Here is a 19,816-nt window from a genome sequence, read left to right on the forward strand (position 1 = left end):
ATGACTGCCTAAGTCATGCCCATTCCTTGGCATTTCTCTTCCTCTTTTAAAAAGTCACCCCACACCTTGTATGATTTTTTTTTTCTGAACAGAAGCCGGTGACAAGCAAAATGGAGAAAATAATGATCTTTGTTCAGCAAAATCATCAAACTTCATCTTTAATAATTACATCAATTTAACTTTACCAAGAAAACGAGTACCAAAGGTAAGCTGTGAAGAAAGACTTGCCCTATATCTTTCTGTCTTTTTAAGAGATGAAAATAAACTTTCAGGTTCAGAAACAAGGGGTGATTATATATCCTAGTATTAAAAGACCCGTAGAAGGAGATTTTGTGCTCATATTAAAAAAAAAAAAAAAAAAAAAAAAAAAAAAGTAAAATAAGATTCCAGAGTAATCTAAAGTAACACACGAATACTCAGTCATTATGGTGTTTGTAATGATAGAACTGAATTATTGTCAGTGTCAAACTGCTGAAGCATTAATAATAAACACAGTTAAGCATTCTCTGTAAATGCAAGTTTCTTAATCTCAGTGAGAATTTGTGTGTACTTGGGGAGAAATCATATTAATTCTCCATGTTAATTTTCTTCAGCAAAAATGAAAGGAAGGGGAGGAGGATGTTTTATTTGGTGTGTTTATAAATTGCAGTTTTCAATTTAAAATGTTGGAGATCTTGGCTCTCTTACCTGTATTGTCTCTTGTATTTTCTTTCTGGAATTTTTTCAAAAGGCATTTTGGGAGGTTTTGTGTAATGCTAGATGCTAAGTTTTATATTTTGTTGTGTGGATGGTTGGATTTTTGTTTTTGGTCGTTTTGGAAGAAGGTCTGCAAGTTCCCTGGGTATGGCTATTGAGAGCCCTTCAAACCCCTCTATATAAATAGAGCCCTTCAAACCCTTCATATAAATGTAAAGCCTGCGAGAGTGACAAACAGTGGGCAAGACTGACTAACATGACCAAGATAATGATCTATTCATACATACCCATATACTTTTCTCTCCTTGTCATATATTAATGAAAACTTATTGACATGCCCTGTTTATGTCCCTGTATGAAACACATCCATGCCTGTACATGTTGTAATTAAAGACTACAGGGCTTTGAAGGGGTATGGAGACTGGAATTAATACTGTCTGACATAGGATTGCGTGCAGTGGGAGTATTGTTTTTGTATTTCTGAATGGATTATAACTTCAAAAGTTTTGTATGATTTAATTTAAAAGTTACTGTAATGAAATTATTCAGTAACAAACTTTCACCCTCTGTCTATTCATTAACTTGGGCCTCTGCTGAAGGGAGACCTTAAGGAGGGACTTCGCTTTCACAGCCAAACCTACCTTCATTTTAACTTCATTTTAAATGGGGAGTGTCTGCAAAACTTGGCTCTGAGGCAGCAGTGTCTCTCTGAGACTGCTCTAATCCAACTGATGCAGATTAACCAACACGAGTTAGACAGCAGCCCATACTCCTCCACCAGAATGAATTTAACTTCCATGTTTTCTGAAATACAACTTAATGCAAAACTGTTCCAGGTTTCGAGTTTCCTGGGATATGTAGAAATTAAATTAGTTGGTTTTGGTGGTGGTGGTTGGTTGGTTGGTTGGTGGTGGTTGTCTTTTTTTTTTGTTTCCTTCACTCAGTATTTGCCAGTGCAAATACTCTTAATTTTTGCCTGCAGAAATACAATTTTCCTACTTGTCTTTGTGTTTGGTGTCCTTACAGGTGTACATGTATGTACTACATGTCTCAATGTTTTTAATATGTTGCTTTTTAAATTTGTTGCTATCCTACCTTTTCAGTTGTAGTAGAAATGTGGATTGATTTTTTTTGTTGTTTTTTTTTGTTCTTCTCAATCGTCTGAAAAACTACTTGAGAATTTCCAGATATTTCCTAGAGTTAATTTACATCTCAAATTTTTTCCATCCCCAAACATATTTTCAAAACCAGTGGACAGTCAGCTGCCCAGTAACCTCATATATCCTTGTGAGGAAATAACTTTTCCCTGCCACCCACATACACACAAAACAAAGTGACATGTTTCCCAGCTAACCAAGCAGTGAGAAACTAAATAGGCAAAATAAACATTGCATTTTCTTGTGGGTGACTTCTTTAGAAGAAAAACTTTTTTTTTTTTTTTGTGACCACAATATTGTTATTTTTCTCTCAGTTATTTGCAGAAGTAAATAGACTTCTGGTAATGGGGAAAGCTTTCCATTACTAAGGCATACAGCCCTCTGACTAACCTCCTGTCATGAAATATGCCTTGTCTCATAACAGGAGGTATAGTTCTTGGCACTACATGAAAGCATGATGTGATTTGCCTGATGGGCTTGAAAGGAGAAGGGGAAGCAATATTTTGCAAATCAGCTTGGGGAGTGAGACTATCAAGGCCGCTTACTTTATATGAGGATTTGCAGCCTCGTCATGGGCGGGACATGAAGCTTGGCAAGAAGTACACTGCTCAAGTTGGGACAGAGATTTGCAAAGGAGATAACCGTCATAAACTATCTGGGAAATGAGGCTCCTTGGAAAGCAACTGCTTGAGTTAAAGTGTGGCTGTGGTGTTGTGGTTCTTTGCCCTGCAGAGAGTGGTGTTGAGCGCTGTCCAGGTATGATAGTAGGAGAGCATTTGTGTATTGTGAAAAGTCCAAACCCACATGGGGTAACATAGTGTCGTGTGTCACTTACTGAACTCTCTGCACCATACAGTTCGTTCTTTTATCTGGCTAGACAGGGGATCCTTATCTGCGTGCGGCTGGTGAAAGACCAGGAAGCAGAGGCTGGAGCTGGTGTGGCAGTAGCAGCTCCTGGCAGCCTCTGAAGGTCTCGTTGATGTTTTCCATTTTCCTACCAGTGTCAGCAGAGTTTGCAAGGAACTGAGATTTCCTGTGCTCCAGACTAAGAAATGAATCAAGGTGTTTACACAACAAAGGGCACGATCCTCTTTCTTGGAGTTCTGCTAGGCAATTAAATTGCTTTGTTTTTCACTTCTTTGTAAGTAAGTTAATAAAAGTCTTTTTATGTTGCTTCTGAAAGGCAACATCTGGTTTACTTCATTCACTTAGACAAACTCTGCTTTTATGTGGTACAGATTATTATGCAGAATACATTGTGCTGTTCTGCTGTTCACTTTTTCTTGGTAGACTAATGATTATAGGTAGTGTAAAACTGGATTACTGAGAGCTGGTGCTTGAAAGGCAGTATACCAAAGCATACGAAGTAGTCAAAATATTGTCCTTTGATTCTTTCAGTGCTTGCCCAAAATAGGTTTGAGATTACTTCTATTCACTGCATAATGATTTATTATAAATGTGTATATGTAAAAAGAAAGCCTGTATTCTTTGCTCTTTGTCTCCTTATTCTTTTTTTGTTTGTTTGTTTTAATTCGCTGAGCAATCATTGAGCTGCAATGTGGGCAAATTCAAATAAGCGGAATGTGTTTATTGTTCATAAAATATAAACTAACATGACATTTACAAGACAAAAAGCCCCCATGTCATAACTACATAAATTGTGCTGTCCCTTAAAGACTGAATTTAATGAGAAAAGACACAAATTTTTAAGTATTGACTATTTTGCAAGTTCATGCAAACTGAGTGTGAAATATTGTTTGTTTGTGTAATTTCCAGTAAAATGACAGCATACATGCATAGCTTCATGCATAGCTTGAGCACAAAATAGGCTGTTTGCTTGCTTAAGTACTACTGTGTAAAACCAGAGTTGGGAAGGAGAACCCTGCAAGGGAGATAGATGTTTGAGGCAGACAACAATTGCTCCAAAAAAAGGGACACATTTGCACTATGAAAACATGGTCTGCATGCAGTTGAAAAAGATGCAGAGCTATAGTGGAAGAGTGAGTCGTCTTGGATTGCCATATTTATCTGGAAACCAATGTAGTGTAGATTAAAATTCACAGAATAACTGATGCTCAAATGCCTTTTTCTTCAAGTGTGTGCTAATGCTTTATGAGTTACAAAGTCATCAGTACTTAAGGAGGAATAGGCAAACATAGGCTTGCAGGAGGAATAGGCAAAAATAGGTTTGCAGGTCCTCTGTTGAACAATGTGTAAGATTTTCCCTAGCAGAGCCCAATAGGAGCTCCCAGTCAGGGCTGCTGTTACATACATGACTACTGCGAGCAGGGCTTCTTGTGCAAGGAGCAATCCTCCTGAGCTGGGGGACCTAATGAGGGGTGCACTGGCACTGCTTACCCATGGTCATGGTATTTAACAGAGGCCAGACCACAAGACCACACTTGCCTGCTTGTGGAGCTAATGCCTGGGAAAGAAAGGATTGAATAAATTTGGTAGCTGTTATAGTAATGCATATACTTAGTTGTGCTTTACTGTTTCAGGTTGAAGGGAAAACAGAAGAAAATGAGACTAACAAAAGACGTCGAAAAGGTCATTTTGGTGCCTTTGAGGAGGTTAGTGCTGAGCCTGAGCCGTGTCAACACATATCCAGTTCTTTGATAAGCACCAGTGCTGAGGAGGCAGCAGAAGTTGGGGAACTGGGGCTTGGTCTCTTGTGCTTGGTAGGAACAAAAAGTCTGTCACCTTCAAACTTTGAATGCACTGTTCTCTGTGTGGAAAACAAGCTAAACTTACTGAAGTCATTTCGCAGAGATAAGAGCATTATGTCAGTCACACCAGTTTTCTTTCTGACCCAAGAATGTTTAAGGTATAGGTGTGTTTGTTTTATTCCTCCCAACTCAATTATTTGAACAATTTCTGTTTAAAGAGTTTGTATTTTCTGTCCACTCTCTCTGATTTAGTTACCTTTTTGACTCTCTGCTTTGTCATCCCTAGTACTGATGCGTGTTCCCTTTTTACTGTGCTCTGGGGCCAAAGAAAATATTTTTTCAGTGAATTTTGCATGCTAAGCAGTGTCATTTTTAATATGCTATGGACTATATTTCCTCTCATCATTGGCTTATAAGGATGTCATTTTCTCTCTTTACGAGTGTCATAGGTAAACCTGAGGAAAAACATTTTTCTTGCAGGCTTCAGGCTTTTCAAGCCAAGCGACAAGTGCTGGGAAAGAACAGAATGATAGTAAAGAAGGAATGAACCAGAATAAGGTTAAATCAATGGCAACTCAGCTGTTGGCCAAGTTTGAAGAGAATGCTCCAAATACAATTTTTCGGAGGCAGGTAGGTCATAGATGAAAATAAGTCATTTCTGAAATTATGCTGTAGTCTCTCCTTGTGAATGGGATGCAGATCTCGGGGGGGTGGGGTGGAGGGAAGTGGATCTGTTAGATGTTTGGATAGGGTTTTCTTTCCTTGTTTTTAATTCTTTATGCTAATTAAAGGGTATTCCTCTTAATTTTGTGGGAACAAATATAACTAATATATAGATCATTGCATTTCAATATGCTATATTATAGTGCATAGTAATATCATGTGGAATTGCAGAGACTGGAAATCTCTTGTAAACCAGTCTGTAGAATTTCTCCTTGGTGTAGGAGTCTGTTGGCTGTATGTGATATTACAGAATAACATTTTTTTTCTTTCTGTGCTTTGTGAGTAAAGGTAACCAAATACCCTGCAGACTCTTTCTCTGTAGAACATTTAAAGAAAGCATAGGAAGGGAGCCTAATCTTTTGGAAGATATGTACAGCTTTTATTTCCATTCCTAAGGAAGGCATAGTAGAATATGTCTGAATATTTCACAGCACTTTCATAGTTTGTTGTTAATGCTGGCGGTGTTTTAAAATCATCCTGTGCTGTCATGGTAACAATGGTAATCCCCAAATCACACTTTAGCCAGTGAGATGGCTTGGTAAATCAAACGAATTCAGATCTCTCACCTGAAAGATCTGAAGGAAGGATTTGCAAGGTGTCAAAGTTTTGTCAAAGGTGGTGGCTTTCTTAATTCTTTGTGCTTGTATGATTTTCTTTGTTTACATTCTTAAGTCCTCAAAAGGTGTAGGCTTTACAGATGTCAAGTGACTTTCCCAGTCTAGGAACCATTGCTGTTTGCACTCTTTCCAGCTACTTCTCTTTGCTCTGAGATTTGTGCATGTCATAACTGAGTAGAACTTTGCTTGTTCAAGGAAACCTTGTTGCATTATTACCTTTTGATCATAGCCTCTCTATGAACACTGAATTTTTTGAATTTTAAGTATATCTTTGATGGTAAAAGGGTTAATAAAAATGAGTAGGGGACAAAAATCTGCAAAGCATGTTGATTGAGTTCTATAATACTGTTTCTTTAAAAGCAGCTTTTATTTCTTTCTGCCTCAGAAGATCTTAGAATCCTATTTACCGTCTTTCTTTTTTCTCCACTCTGTCTTCATAATTTAAAAATGCTTTACAAGGAGCAAATAGATAGACCAGCCCTGGTCTCTTCTGATTCTCCTGTTAATCCTCGCTTTGCTAAACCTAAGGATCCAAGTCTTCTTTCACCTCAACCAAAAAGGCAGGTAGGAACTCATGTAGATAACACCTCACAATCATATCATTCCTCTTACTGCTGGGAACCCAATGTTATTGTGTAATTACAGAATCTATAAAATGATAATTGGATATGATCTGCAGAGTTAACAGATACATTTAGCTGAGAATTGTGAAAACTGCATTAAAGTTTAGGCTTAAAAACCATTAAAGATTTTTATACCTGCTTAACCAGGTGAGAAAAATATTTGCAAGAATCAGTAGGTGCATAGAAAGAACCATAAAAACCTAGAGGTGTTGATCTCCATGTTATCACATCTAGTATCCAAGTTGCGTTTAGTGTGCAAGAAAAGTACAGCAATAGCTGACAATTTTCTGTGTGTGTACTTGATGCTTTGTGCTGTTGTAATGAATGATAAGGCAAAGGGAGTTTTCCACTCTAAGAAAACTGGAAAAATGGCTAAGCTAAAGGCTTGAGCATTGGAAAATCTCATATTAATGCCCAGGTTTTCTACTTCATTGTGCAGCATCATATACCCGGGGCAAAATTTTTGAGAACTTTAATTTTTCTCTTAGCATTTCTAAAGCAAGCAATCTTTATATCAAATAATATTGATATTCACCTTAAACTACAATTTTTGAATTACTGTAAATATTCTGTAGTGGTCTTCTAATTTTGCCACAGACCACTCTTGCATTTGTATTGTATGTAGAAATCTCCAGGTCAGCTTGATGAAAACTGCATATTTGTGAACTGTTTGAGAATTATTTTAAAGGCAGATGTGCTGTTCTGTAATGTCAAGAGCACACTGCAAGTTGATTAGAATTAGTTTTTCTTAATTTTAATTCCGAAGATTTTGGACCGATGGGATGAAGTAGAAAACTGTCATGAAAAAAACAACTGGAAGGTTATTTTTAAGACTGAATTTAACAAAGCTGAACTGGTTTGGCTGTTTTATTTACTTCAAAAAATATATCATATAAAGATAAAAATTCAGAGACCCATTCTGAGCTCCTCAGAAAGTGCTTCAAATCTGAAAAGCATTATATCTTGACTCATGCTACACTAGATCAAGGATTATGCCAGGGACTACTGTTGGTATTTTTACAATTTGATTGACCAGTTTCAGGTAGATATGATGCTAAAACAGAACTTTGCTTTAAAAACAAACAAAACGCTAGAATAAGATGTTGTCACGTTCTTCTCCACTAATGCTGTCTGGAGTTATTCATTAAAAACTGAGGCAAAACTCAAGAAGGATGTGAAGACCTTCATAATTTATGTAGCACCAATGTATTTCAGTGCATGGACATGAGTAGTACACTTGCAGTAGATAGTGTGGAGAGAGTGCTATGAGATCCAGGAGAACATTTCATTTCTTGTTCCGTGCATGACTGTGCTGCGCTTTTGGAAGCTTCCTTAAAAGCTGAATATACTGCATGGTAGTGCAGAAAGCAGATTATTTTTTTCACTTCAAGTGTTTCCCAGTTTCAGGTGGTAGCTAGAACTGAACACGAGGTCAGGGAACCCAAACAGTCTTTAAATGGTTCTCATCATATGGCCAGGAGACCAAAGACTGTAGAAAAAACAGATACCCAGCCCAGTCTGTCAGAAACCTCTGAAAATCTTGCATCTGCCTGTTCCGCTGCATTTGTACTCTCTGGAGTGCTTGAGCGTCTTCAGAACCTGGAGGAAAAAATGAAACAGGTGACAAGCAAATTCTTTTCCTTTCTCTCTCTTAACCACATATATTAATCTGTATACTGTATTTGCCCTGCATATGCTGGCATTTTCTCTGTTGATTTTTAGGTTATATTAAGACAATAAAAATGCTTCTTGCATACTTGCTGTATTCTGGTGAGATGTATAACATTGACTGAAATCTCCCTCTCTTTCCTGCTCTCTTTCCTGCTCTCTTTCCTGCTCTCTTTCCTGCTCTCTTTCCTGCTCTCTTACTGCAGAAAAGAGCTCAGACCATAGCAAGTAGAGAATTCCATAAAAAGAACATTAAAGAGAAAGCGGCACATCTTGCCTCAATGTTTGGATGCATGGAGTTTCCAAAGGTGAATATTAGGTTTTGCACCTGCAGAATTGCTGAGTTAGAAGATATATTTGAGAATCCTTGGGGGAAAATGATTGCCATGGTTTTGTTTTTAATTTTCCTTTCATTCTGGGTAGATCTGAAGAGTAATTTGGATTCCACTGAAAACTGCTAAAAAGCTTTTAAATATTATTGCATAATTTAATTGAGGTAAAACACAATCTAAATCATAAAACTAGTCAGAGTACTTCTGTATAAGGGAAATGTCTTAAAATACACCACATAGAATCACAGAATTTCTAGGTTGGAAGAGACCTCAAGATCATCGAGTCCAACCTCTGACCTAACGCTAGCAGTCCCCACTAAACCATATCCCTAAGCTCTACATCTAAATGTCTTTTGAAGACTTCCAGGGATGGTGACTCCACCACTTCCCTGGGCAGCCTGTTCCAGTGCCTCACAACCCTTTCAGTAAGGAAGTTCTTCCTAACATCTAACCTAAAACTCCCCTGGCTCAACTTAAGCCCATTCCCCCTCGTCCTGTCACCAGGCACGTGGGAGAACAGGCCAACCCCCACCTCGCTACAGCCTCCCTTGAGGTACCTATAGAGAGCGATAAGGTCGCCCCTGAGCCTCCTCTTCTCCAGGCTGAACAAGCCCAGCTCCCTCAGCCGCTCCTCCTAGGATTTGTTCTCCAGGCCCCTCACCAGCTTCGTTGCCCTTCTCTGCACCTGCTCAAGCACCTCGATGTCCTTCTTGTAGCGAGGGGCCCAAAACTGAACACAGTACTCGAGGTGCAGCCTCACCAGAGCTGAGTACAGGGGGACGAGCTCTGGTGAGGCCTCGTGTTGCGTGTAAGTGTAAGTAGCTTGCAGTTTCTAAGGAACTGGTAAGCAGTAGTTCTCAGTCAGCAAAATTTGGCATTTAGTTTTGTTGTGCTTTCTCCCAGCACTACATTACCTTGCTGCCTGCAAGAAAATTGAGTACAGTAATTCTATTTGATGTGAAAGTTTTGCCATGATGATTTCCATGGCTCCTCACTATGAAGAAGTAAAGAACAGTGGAAAATTGTCGTCATTATCTATTTTTTTTATTTTTATTTTTTTTTGGTGCATGACTGTGAAATTACTGTCTTAACCTGTGCTAATGTCACTCTCTGTTACATAACTCTTCTCTGTTTCTGCTCTACACAGAGTAAGCTACCTACTAAAGGCTTATCCCATTCTCAGCCCCCAACTCCCTCTTGCCTTCCATCTCATGATTCAGCTGCTGCCTGTCCTCCGTCATCTGTAGGTTCAACTTCCCCTGCGCTTCCTTCTAGACAGGTACTCTATTAACAGATTTTTCCTGTAAAATCCAAACTTGTGCTAAAGTTGCTTGAGAAATAGCTTGGATGGAAGGTACTGCCTTTGCATGGTGGATCTATTGGATAGTTTGTATTTCACATACAAATTAAACTTCACTTTCTTTGCTGTTGCTAATTTTGCATGTTTGTAAGACGAAAGTCAACACTAAAAGTAGTTTGGGTATAAAGCTGAAGAACAGAGTAAATACTTGAGAAAACTTTTACCTAAATTCAGAGTTTTTTGCATCACTGCTTATTTCAATGTTAAAATTATAAACAATAATTATCTGTTGTTGGATAATACCACAGATACGCGTAGGAGAGAATGTGTTCCATGTTGTGTATATAACTCCATGTTATGGGATTGGTTAATTGTGCTGTGGGTTATTTTTCTTTTTCATAATACTATCACTTGGGCCTGCAGGGAAGAACATGGATCATACTGCTTATTTTAAATAGAGGATGTGTGTTAGAATTGTATGAGCATTTGTTGGCATGGGCAGACTTTAATGTTGTTTTCTTTGTTTGCTTATTTGTACTTTAAATTTTATTCTGAGGATTAATTGGCAGAACATAGTTCTTTGTAACAGCAGGCTTCACACAGAGGAAATGTGCATGAAATGAAAGCAATTAGATAATACTTAAATCAGAGGTATTCAGCTCTTACTACTTACACAGTGTTGCTTTTATCTGTGAAAGATGAGATGGCATCTATGAGTTGGCTTCTAACTCCTCTGTTTCAGGATTTTAATTGAGGGAAGTTGGATAATTCACAGCTTTTCAGGGACAGTAAAGGCCCAGATTCCTTTTACTTCACCCAGATTATGTAGCAGCAGGCTGGTAACACCGCAGTATTGATTAGGCTTGGAGTGGACATCAGGGTGGAAACGTCAAGTTTCTAGAAGCATTGGAGGTGGCTGCTGTGACCCAACGTAGGCAGTGCTGGAGCTGGTGGCCCTGCTGTCTGGCACACAGAAGTGCTGTTCAGCAAAATCAGGTACTGTCTCCATTTACTGGGACAAAGGCCAAAGCATTCTGCCTGCTCTTGTGTTTAAATGACAGTAGTTTTATGAAATATTCATGAGTATTATCAAATTTCAGGTAAGTCAAGGCTGAAAATGATTTCCTATCTGATGGGTGTTCAGCAGGATTATTTAGTGAAATTAGTCTAGATCACTTTAGGATTTTGTTTTTTGTGTTTGCTGTGTTGGTTTGGTTGTCTTCTACCATATTGTTGATGCTAGTCGGAAATGGGGCTCACCGATGCAACAGTAAATGAGCAGGTAGCTATTAAGCTGATCTGTGGTTTGCAAAAGTATGTTCCTTGGATTAGATGGAGGTATATTGAAAAAACTCTCTTCATCTCTCATTCCCCAGGAAAATATAGGCTACGAGCCCTTCAAGGACATTGCAAGCCCAGCAGGTGCCTAACTACTATAATCCTCTAATCCCCTTCAGCCTTAAAATCATTCCTTTGCCTAGATTCACCTCTTACTTTTTATGATCTAGGAGGTATAACATTTGATGGACTTAAAGTAATGTTTTTCAAAATATTGGGGTCTGTTGCTCTTCTGTTCTCGAGTAAAATTGTGGCACTACAAAAAGAGTAAAAATCAATGTGAACTAGGCTTTAGCAAATGAGAACTAGGCTCTTAATCTCATTATAAGCAATGTTTTTGCTTATAACCCTGCTTTTGGCAGGGTGAAGCACATATGAGGCTAGAAAAGCTTGTTCTGTCACCAGCACAGTACATGTACCTTCATCTTATTTGGTACATTGTTGCTTGGTTAGGTAGGACTGCGTTTATTCTTTAGTATTCCTACGCATGTGGGCATGCTGATGCTTAGTATATTGCTCCACAGGCTTGTACAGTCTCAGGTCCTCCTGTATACTGTATGCTCCGCACATGTTTAAATATAGCGCATTCAGCACAGCATAGTTGAGAATTTTCAAGTAGCCTGGTAATTAACAGGCTAGCACTTACTTTCCCCCACTCTGAGGCAGATGTGATAATAGAAAACTGATCCAAATGAACCCCAACTGATGATGGATTACTGTAAATATTTTAGTGGGAAAAGTAGTAATTTAACAGCAGCAACAACAAAACACCAATCCTTGAGATTTTTTTTTTTCCAAGGTTGCCAGTGAACGCAAGTGATGTTGCTGGTCTTGTCCTTGCTACAGGGGTTACTAAAGGGGTGGGAAGGGTGCTCAGGATCAGTCAGCCCTGATGCTGGGCAAGGCTGCTGCAGGTAAGGAGCGGGTACCTGTGCTTCGTGTCTGTGCCAGGTATGATAAAGGGTCACCATGAAAAGGGAGATTGGGGTCAGGCTTGGGTGTTCAGATAAGGGACCTTTGAATGGTAAGGAGCAGGGTGCTGGGGGACAACTTTCAGAGCAAGTTATGCCAATGTGCATTCGCACTACACAAGTAAAAGTTGATCCTGCCATGAGGACGGGGGAGGGACTCAGTAGCCCTTTGGGTCTATGTCCACGACTGGTTTTGTGTTAGTGATGTGTTGCTGATGATGTTTATGGATGTGTCCAGCTGTTGTTCTTCATCCTCTTTGTTATTGAAACTAATTCAGTCCTATGATACCCCATTACTTTAGTTTTACCTCTTTGGCAACTTAACTTCAGCTCTGTGTCTCTTTGAGTTACACAGGCCACATTTTGGCTACCTTTTGTTAATTCTAAAGCAAAATATTTTGAAGAAGCAGATTTATTACTGTTATTTTTCCTGTAAGAGTATGAAATCTTCAAGGAATGCCTGCTGCTGTCTTGATTTCATAATAGGCAATCTATATGTACTCTTCCATGATTAAGTTGATGTTACTGCATTTTGTGTGTTAAGAATGCACAGTTTTCAGAGCATTAAAGTTTTGTTGTGCTTTTTAAAACAATAGCTAAATGTGCAGTATTATATATACATAGATATGTGTGTATATATAAAACTATGTATATAAAAGATAATATTTCAGGTGCACAGCCTGCACTTTCAAATAGTGTGCATGCTAGTTTAATAATGTGTTTGGACCTTTGTGATGTGACTATATGTTAGTAATGGTCTGTGTTCATGTTACCTTGAGGATGGGTTTGTAGGACTATGAATTTGTACTTGATCTCTTCTGAGAGATACCACTAGCTAAGTGTAGACTTCAGTATGGAAAGGGACCTCAGGACTGGTAAAACAACAGGAAGAGTTCCCATGTGTTGCTGTGTGTCCTATTTTTCCCAGCAGAAGAACAGAAGATGATAGAAGTTTTATTTTAGTAAGACTTCATAAGATATGACCTGTAAATATCAGCACCTTCCTGTCATTTAAATAGTAGTGTCATTTCAATCTCAAGTGAGTACTGAGATGATTTCAGTACTGATATGTTATATGATATGTTATCAGACAAGACAATCCTTTGTATCTGCTGAATTTTTATTGGCGTAGTATTAAGTATGGTGTCTGAGGAGACTTACTGTCTTATTACAGAAACATGTTGTTAAGCCTCAATCCTGAAAGGAGCATTTGAAAGTGATTCTATGGATGCATGCTGTTTCTTCCAGTTTCTTTTAAATATATGCACCATAACATACAGTCTTTTGAACTTATTAAGAATTAAGTTCTGTACAGCAGTATATGCAAGTCAGTAATAATCAAAGCTCCCTTCTAAGTTTAATCAGCTGTCATATTTTGTATAAAATTATGAGTTAACAGGGAAAGTTGAAGAAAGCTAAGCTGTGTAAGAGTTGACAAGTTCTCTAAAGGAATGTGCCCCTGGTGTGTAGATGTGAGGTCAGACTTTCTCTTCTGCAACTGGAGTTCTTACGCTTGGGAGATTGAAGGGGAGAGGATGTCATCAAAGCCCTTGTCCATAATTGTCCATAAGCTGGATGAGGTTGAGAGAAGACACGGGGTGGCTTGGTGGTGATGCTGTTGTCATACCAGGGCTGATGATGAGCCTTGCAAGACAGAACTGCTCTGGTGCTCCCTGACCCTCTGCTTCTCAGTGGGTTTCTGCTCATGGCAGGTGCTCACAGGGCTGCCCCTATAGTTTCTTGCCTTGCCCTGCTATTTTTATTTCCTGATTGAATGCTACTTAAAAGGTGCAGTGCTGCAACTGTTGTAAATTACCTTCTCTTGTCTACCCACTACTAACCATACTACCTACTACTAACCATTGCTACTGGTTTTCCATTAAGGAAAACCAGTAGCAATCTTCTCCCAGTAATGTATCCTTATTAACCATTTTCTCTAAAGTAAAATGTAATCAGTCCTCAAGTCTATTTGTTTCCTTCCCTTCCTCCTGGTCAGCACCAACAATATTCGTGTTGGTGGTTGTTGATTAGGAGACAAGAGCAGACAGCAATCTTTTTGGTTGCTAGATTGAACTAAAATCCCATTTGCTTTTACATGGAATGTGAATTCACAGTCATTACATGAACATTTCCTTTTAAAAACGTTTTTAGAAGTATATATAGACATGCAATTTTCTTGTTTTGACTGCCTTAATGTTGACACAGATTGCTCCAATGGGTGGAGAACAGAAATTAACCAACCTGACGAATTGTAAGGTATAGTTCAGGCTCCAGGATACTTTCCCTGACATTCAAGTACTTGCACTTTAAGCGTAGTCCTACTGTTTAACTGATGAATGCTGCAGCATTTCACTACCTCAAGGGAATCTTTCTGCTTCAACAGACTTTGAATGGTTTATTTTTCCTAGGAGCTTGTGGTAATAAATTGTATGTGGCCTAAAAGTTGTTCAGAGGTGCATATTTTAGAGAGGAAATTTTTGTCTTCTATGATCTTAAATAATAAAAAAGAACTTAGTTTTCCTATAGTAGCAAGTAATGTCACTTTTACTCTCTGTTTCTAAATTAATATACCACTTAAGACAGAGTTGGGGTATATACTTAACAATTTACTTTTCTGCCACTTTCCTACAAGTTGTGCAGGTATTAAGTAATATTTTAATAGTTTTTTATATTAAGCAAAACCAAACAGTACAGAAATTTGTCCTTTAAATGGCTTTTGTTGTCTTCACGTACATCCTTTGTATCTGCCTGGATATAAAGACAAATCTATTATGATACAACACTCAAAAGATAAGGGGAGCTGTAAGGGGCTGGACATGTTTTCAAGTCTCTGCACTTATATTCTTTATTAGTATGAATATTTTTATTAACCATAATTTTTGAAAAAACACCCACAGTTGCATTTACATTTTTTTTGCATTTTATATTTTTTTCCTTTCTTCAGAGTGACTTTATGATATTTTAAAAACGCTCCATTAGCAAGACTGTGGTGGCAGAAGAAAACTCATTTCACTGAGAAGCATGAGACTTTAAAGTTTGGCTCAGTGGGAGGCGAATAGAGAGTAAGATGTGAGATCATGGGTCCTGTAGGAAGGAAAATGTCCTGGCTTTAGAAGCAGAGTATCAGATACCTGGCCATACCAGGATGGCTCTTGCTGCTTTTGGGTTTCCAGAGGGATTGTGGGATATTGATTAAAAAAATAAAATCACTACAGGAAACTTGAATTAGGGTAGCAAATCTTAATGTAAATCTATGAGATCTTCACAGTCTCTTCTTCATGAAAAGAGAACTAGAGTACCCACCTGCCACACACACACATATATGTAGCTTTCTCCTTTTCCACCCCCAGGCATATTTGTGGCTAGAAAACCTGGCCCATACAGTCAGTGGCCTGTCTGAGAAGTGTTTGGAGCAACAGCATAAGGAACTGCTATCTTCCTGCAGACCTGTTTGTTAAATTTTGTTAGAAACAGCCTAACTTAGTAGTGGCTGTAATGGTATGACTAAACAGGTTAAAAGAGGTGTCTTCCCTGCATGAGTACGGTTTCTGAAGTTTTCCTCAGCGCTAAGAGGAGTCACTGGAGAGAAGAAAGATTCCTCTCTGAGCATCAGCAAACTGTTTCTGCGAGGGACTTCTAGTAGGTGTTTGTAGAATGTTTCCTGAAATGCCAGTTTGAAGTCTGTCATTACGAAGTTGAGCCCACCTCAACTTTCTGAATTATAACACCAAAGGTTTAAAAATTCAAAGTGGTGGTGGTGGTTTCATTTGTTTTTTAATTTAACACAATAGTCCATCCCTGATAGCCAGGCAGTAGCTCCCAGCTCAGCTGCTGTGTGCCTTTTGCAGACGCAGCAGGAAGCCTTGTGCTGTGGGAGCAGCAGTGGCTCCTAGCAGCTATTTCTCCGTCATCTGAAAGGAGAAGTGTGTATGGACTGCCTAGAAGTCTCCTGTGGCCACTAGCTCGACCGTGCTGATCGTGCATGAATGTGCTTGTGCTCTGCTGGACTTGCCTCTGCTCTTTCTGAGAGCCTGTCTCTATCATTGCTTGTATTCATTTGCATGTTTTCAACTCATTCTCATCTTTTTCTCATTAAATTCTTGAATAACCAAGCTCTTCCTTCAATTCTTCATCTTCTTCCTTTTTCCGATTAGATGACTGTAGGAAAGGTCTCATGTGCAATTGGAGCTATGGCAGAAGTTCTTGTCAATCTATATGTGAATGATCACAGACCTAAGCCACAAATTCCCCCCCTTGAACTGGTAAGGCTAAACCCACAAAGAAACAACAACTTGACTTAAAAACAGTGTTTTCGAGAGTGTCATCCTGACTTAAGACCCTGGTTGTGGAGCACCTCAAGTGTTATATCTTAGTCTAACACTTATTAAGAAATCAAGTGCATATTGACAAAACATGCTGATGCATATGCGGATATGCTGGAATTGTTGCTCTGAATATAGTCTATTTATATTTTTATTACTTGCCTGTATGAAATAAAACTTCAGGAGACTTTTATTAAATGTAATTACTGGTACAATTAATAATAGATGGTAGCTATTAATCAAGGTGGCTTCTAAAAGAAAGTTTTATACAGTGCATGTTTATGCAATCATTTTTAACATACAAATGCTGAATCACCATGCTTCATTTTGAAGAAAGCTATTTTTATACTCTGACACTATCCTGTGTTGAATTCAGAACCAGTCTCTGGACAGAGCCTCAGATTCTTGCCCCATTCCCTATTCTCCATCTCCTGCCTCCACTGCTCAGAGACATCAGGTATTGGGAAGCTAAGTAAGGTGGTGTGTTGCAGTGATGATAATTACTTATTAGCCAGCACTGAACTCTGATTGCTTCCACTTTACTGTAACTATCTGACCTGTTCTGTTAACATCATATTTTGAAAAATGCATTTCTATGCTTTTTCACTTGCATGGTTGTTGATTTGGAAAGTTTTGTGTAGTTCATGCTCCAGAATCATCCAGCACACCAAAATGAGATTACTAAAGGTAGGTTTGGTTTAGGATTCTGAGTTTTTAAGCACAAGAGTGTGACTCATGATATTGATAATTGTGACTTAAACTTAATATTAAAAAATTGTTCTGAGGCCTTCTTTCACTGACAGATTGAAGATGAGTTGTGTGGACTGCATGCTGGTGTCTGTATGTGAGTGGGCTCTGCCAAGCTTGCACCTCCACTGTCCCAAGTGTGGCACCCCTCACGAGGTGAGGACAGGAAGGGGAGGTGGTGGCAGCTGTGGTAGAGCCAGGATGCTCATCTGTACTGACCTATACACAAGTAGAATGCATAATGTAAAGTAACTTCTTCATACCTGTCTCTAATAAGAAAGGGGAAGCCCAATGGTGTCTAGTCTATTTAATTCATTTTTCTGTGTCTTTTGCATGTATTATTATCCACAAAAGATAAGGTTTGTGGCAATAAAAAAAAAAAAATCAAGTTAACTGACCAAATCCAACACAAACTTTGAAAATATTTCATGTTGTTGATATGGGTCATATTTTAAAATCCAATGTATTTATAGTATGCTGAAAGTCCATGGTAGTAATGAAGCTGATTTTTAAAATAAACCAATCCCTAGCTTGGGCTGTTGTCTCAGAAGAAGCGTGGCTGAGGGGGGGAAGTACATCTGCAGGTGATGGACGTGGTGGTTCAGACCCCAGCATCAAAGACTGTCGTATATTTCGTTCTTGACTTTAAAGCACAAGCCTACATTTTCATCAGGGGTATGAGCTCAGTACTACTGAGCTGAACTGAGTCTTCAGGGCTTCCTTAGCTTCAACGAATCTCTGTTCAAGACCAGCGAGGTCTGCCTTTGCCTTTGTTTGAGAAGCACTGCTGCCTGCAGCCATGAGTGGAAGTACCTGGGACGGTGTGGCACAGGTTGCTGGGTGAGCGTGTGGGGCTGATGCTGCTCTTGGACCTGAGCAAACATGAGGTGCAATTCCAGTTGCAAGCTCACCCCTTCAAGTCCTTGTGATGTCTGATTTATGAGTTGCTGTATAAACCTATGGAATTGCAGCCAGAAAGTAATAAAAAAATAAAAAACTGACTGATGCTTATTTTAATTGTGTATGTGGTGGGGGGCTGCATAAAACTTCAAGCATCTATAGCAGCTGCCCACTTTAATAAGAATTTCTATCTGGGTGTTGTGCAATGGCTTCATATGCATTTCTATTTTTATCTTTTAACAGGGATCTCTGCGAAAAGAATTCCCTCAGTCTATTGGGGGGAGTGACATTTGTTATTTCTGCAAAAAAAGAGTATATGTTATGGAGCGTCTGAGCGCAGAAGGCTACTTCTTTCACAGGGAGTGCTTTAAGTGTGAAATATGTTCTACAACACTCCGTTTAGGAATTTATGCCTTTGATGTTGAAGAAGGTAATACAGGAGCTATTTAAGAATATTTTAAAATGTCTGAGTATTGATACTTCTAATGGAACTGGAGGCAAAAGGCCTGGCCAAGTAGCTCAGGAGGTGGTCTGCCAAGTATGTTGTTTGTGTCCATGCCGATCTTTGAGGCCTTGTACTTGCAGTTCTAGTCTTTCAAAAGAAGCCGGCTGGGACAGACCTGAGCTTATTTAAAGAAATCAGAAGTGGAAAATAAGTCAAGGGACAAAAATACAGTTTGTCCAATTACAGGTCAAAATCAGGGGGTAGGGTGGAAAGGTGTTTTTTCTCTGACTGCCAACAATAAAGGGCTATCCTTATCTCTCACTTATTACTGTCCATTAAATAAAGTGACTTGATAAAGAGAAGTCAGAGCAGTATCAAACTTAGACAGGTGAATATTCTTTCTTTCAAGGTGTTCTGGCTCAGGAGGTGAAAGTCGGTAGTAGTGGCCAAGCAGCAGTGCCATTTATTCCAGTCAGCTGTAGGACAGGAGGTTCAGATCTTGGGCTCCTGATGCCACCTACAGCCTAGGGCTTGTGGACGGGGGATTATTTAGTTTTGTTTGGTTGCTTCTTTTATTTATTTAGAGGGAAAATATTACTGTACCTAAATTCCCTTGCTATTTCCAAATGATTTGAGTATATCTGAGTATCAACCTGATCTCCCTCCACAGAAGGATTAACATCTCAAGGCCAAAGATTGTTCTTTTGCAGTCCAGAGAGTCTTCAGCAAAGACTTTCTTGAACTGGTTATATGACTTCGCTGCTTAATGTCTTTCATTGGTTTATGGCTTGGTATTCATTGAATTTTGCTCGTGTTATATATTAATCCTAAACCTGTTTGATAGATGAATAAAAGGCCTTATCTTATTTAACAAATGTGCAAATCTGCATGCTGTAAAATAAACCCTTTCAAAGCTGTAGGCAATGTGCAGAGCCAGTGGCCAGTTTTCTATTCCTTTCTTTAATAGACATAATAGTGCATTTAATAGACATAATAGTGCGTTTTCAATGCACTATTGAAAATAATTTTCAATAGTGCATAATTTTCAATAGTGCATTGAAAACGCACCTGTAAAAAGTTACATCATTTACTTTTTTTCTTTTAGGTAAATTTTACTGTAAACCTCATTTTACACACTGCAAAATCAGTAATAAACACAGAAAGAGAAGAGCGACATTACAGGTTCAGGGAAAGGTATGTATGGGTTATGTTACTAATGCAAGAAATACTGGGGGCAGCTTTATCTGGAGCAGGGTGCAATACATGTGTAATCTGGTTTTCAAATGAAACAAGGTCTTCCTTTGTAAA

The 19,816-nt window shown here is 38.8% G+C and overlaps 1 protein-coding gene across 22 annotated transcripts in view; it reads left to right on the top strand.

Moving 5' to 3' along the window:
• Positions 1-19,816, top strand: part of MICAL2 (microtubule associated monooxygenase, calponin and LIM domain containing 2) — a 162,070-nt gene that overhangs the window by 91,792 nt on the left and 50,462 nt on the right. For 11 of the 22 annotated variants that reach the window (XM_082760776.1, XM_082760762.1, XM_082760779.1 and 8 more), the window contains 11 exons: positions 93-205; positions 4,355-4,426; positions 5,003-5,152; positions 6,322-6,426; positions 7,887-8,105; positions 8,360-8,461; positions 9,633-9,764; positions 16,249-16,356; positions 16,793-16,873; positions 18,307-18,493; positions 19,614-19,702. In XM_082760776.1, coding sequence (XP_082616902.1) covers positions 93-205; positions 4,355-4,426; positions 5,003-5,152; positions 6,322-6,426; positions 7,887-8,105; positions 8,360-8,461; positions 9,633-9,764; positions 16,249-16,356; positions 16,793-16,873; positions 18,307-18,493; positions 19,614-19,702 — 1,358 coding nt within the window. The other 11 variants (XM_082760768.1, XM_082760769.1, XM_082760775.1 and 8 more) reach the window with 8 other exon arrangements.

This window comes from Aythya marila, assembly GCF_965140915.1.
Source record: "Aythya marila genome assembly, chromosome: 5".
In the NCBI taxonomy this organism is placed as follows: domain Eukaryota; kingdom Metazoa; phylum Chordata; class Aves; order Anseriformes; family Anatidae; genus Aythya; species Aythya marila.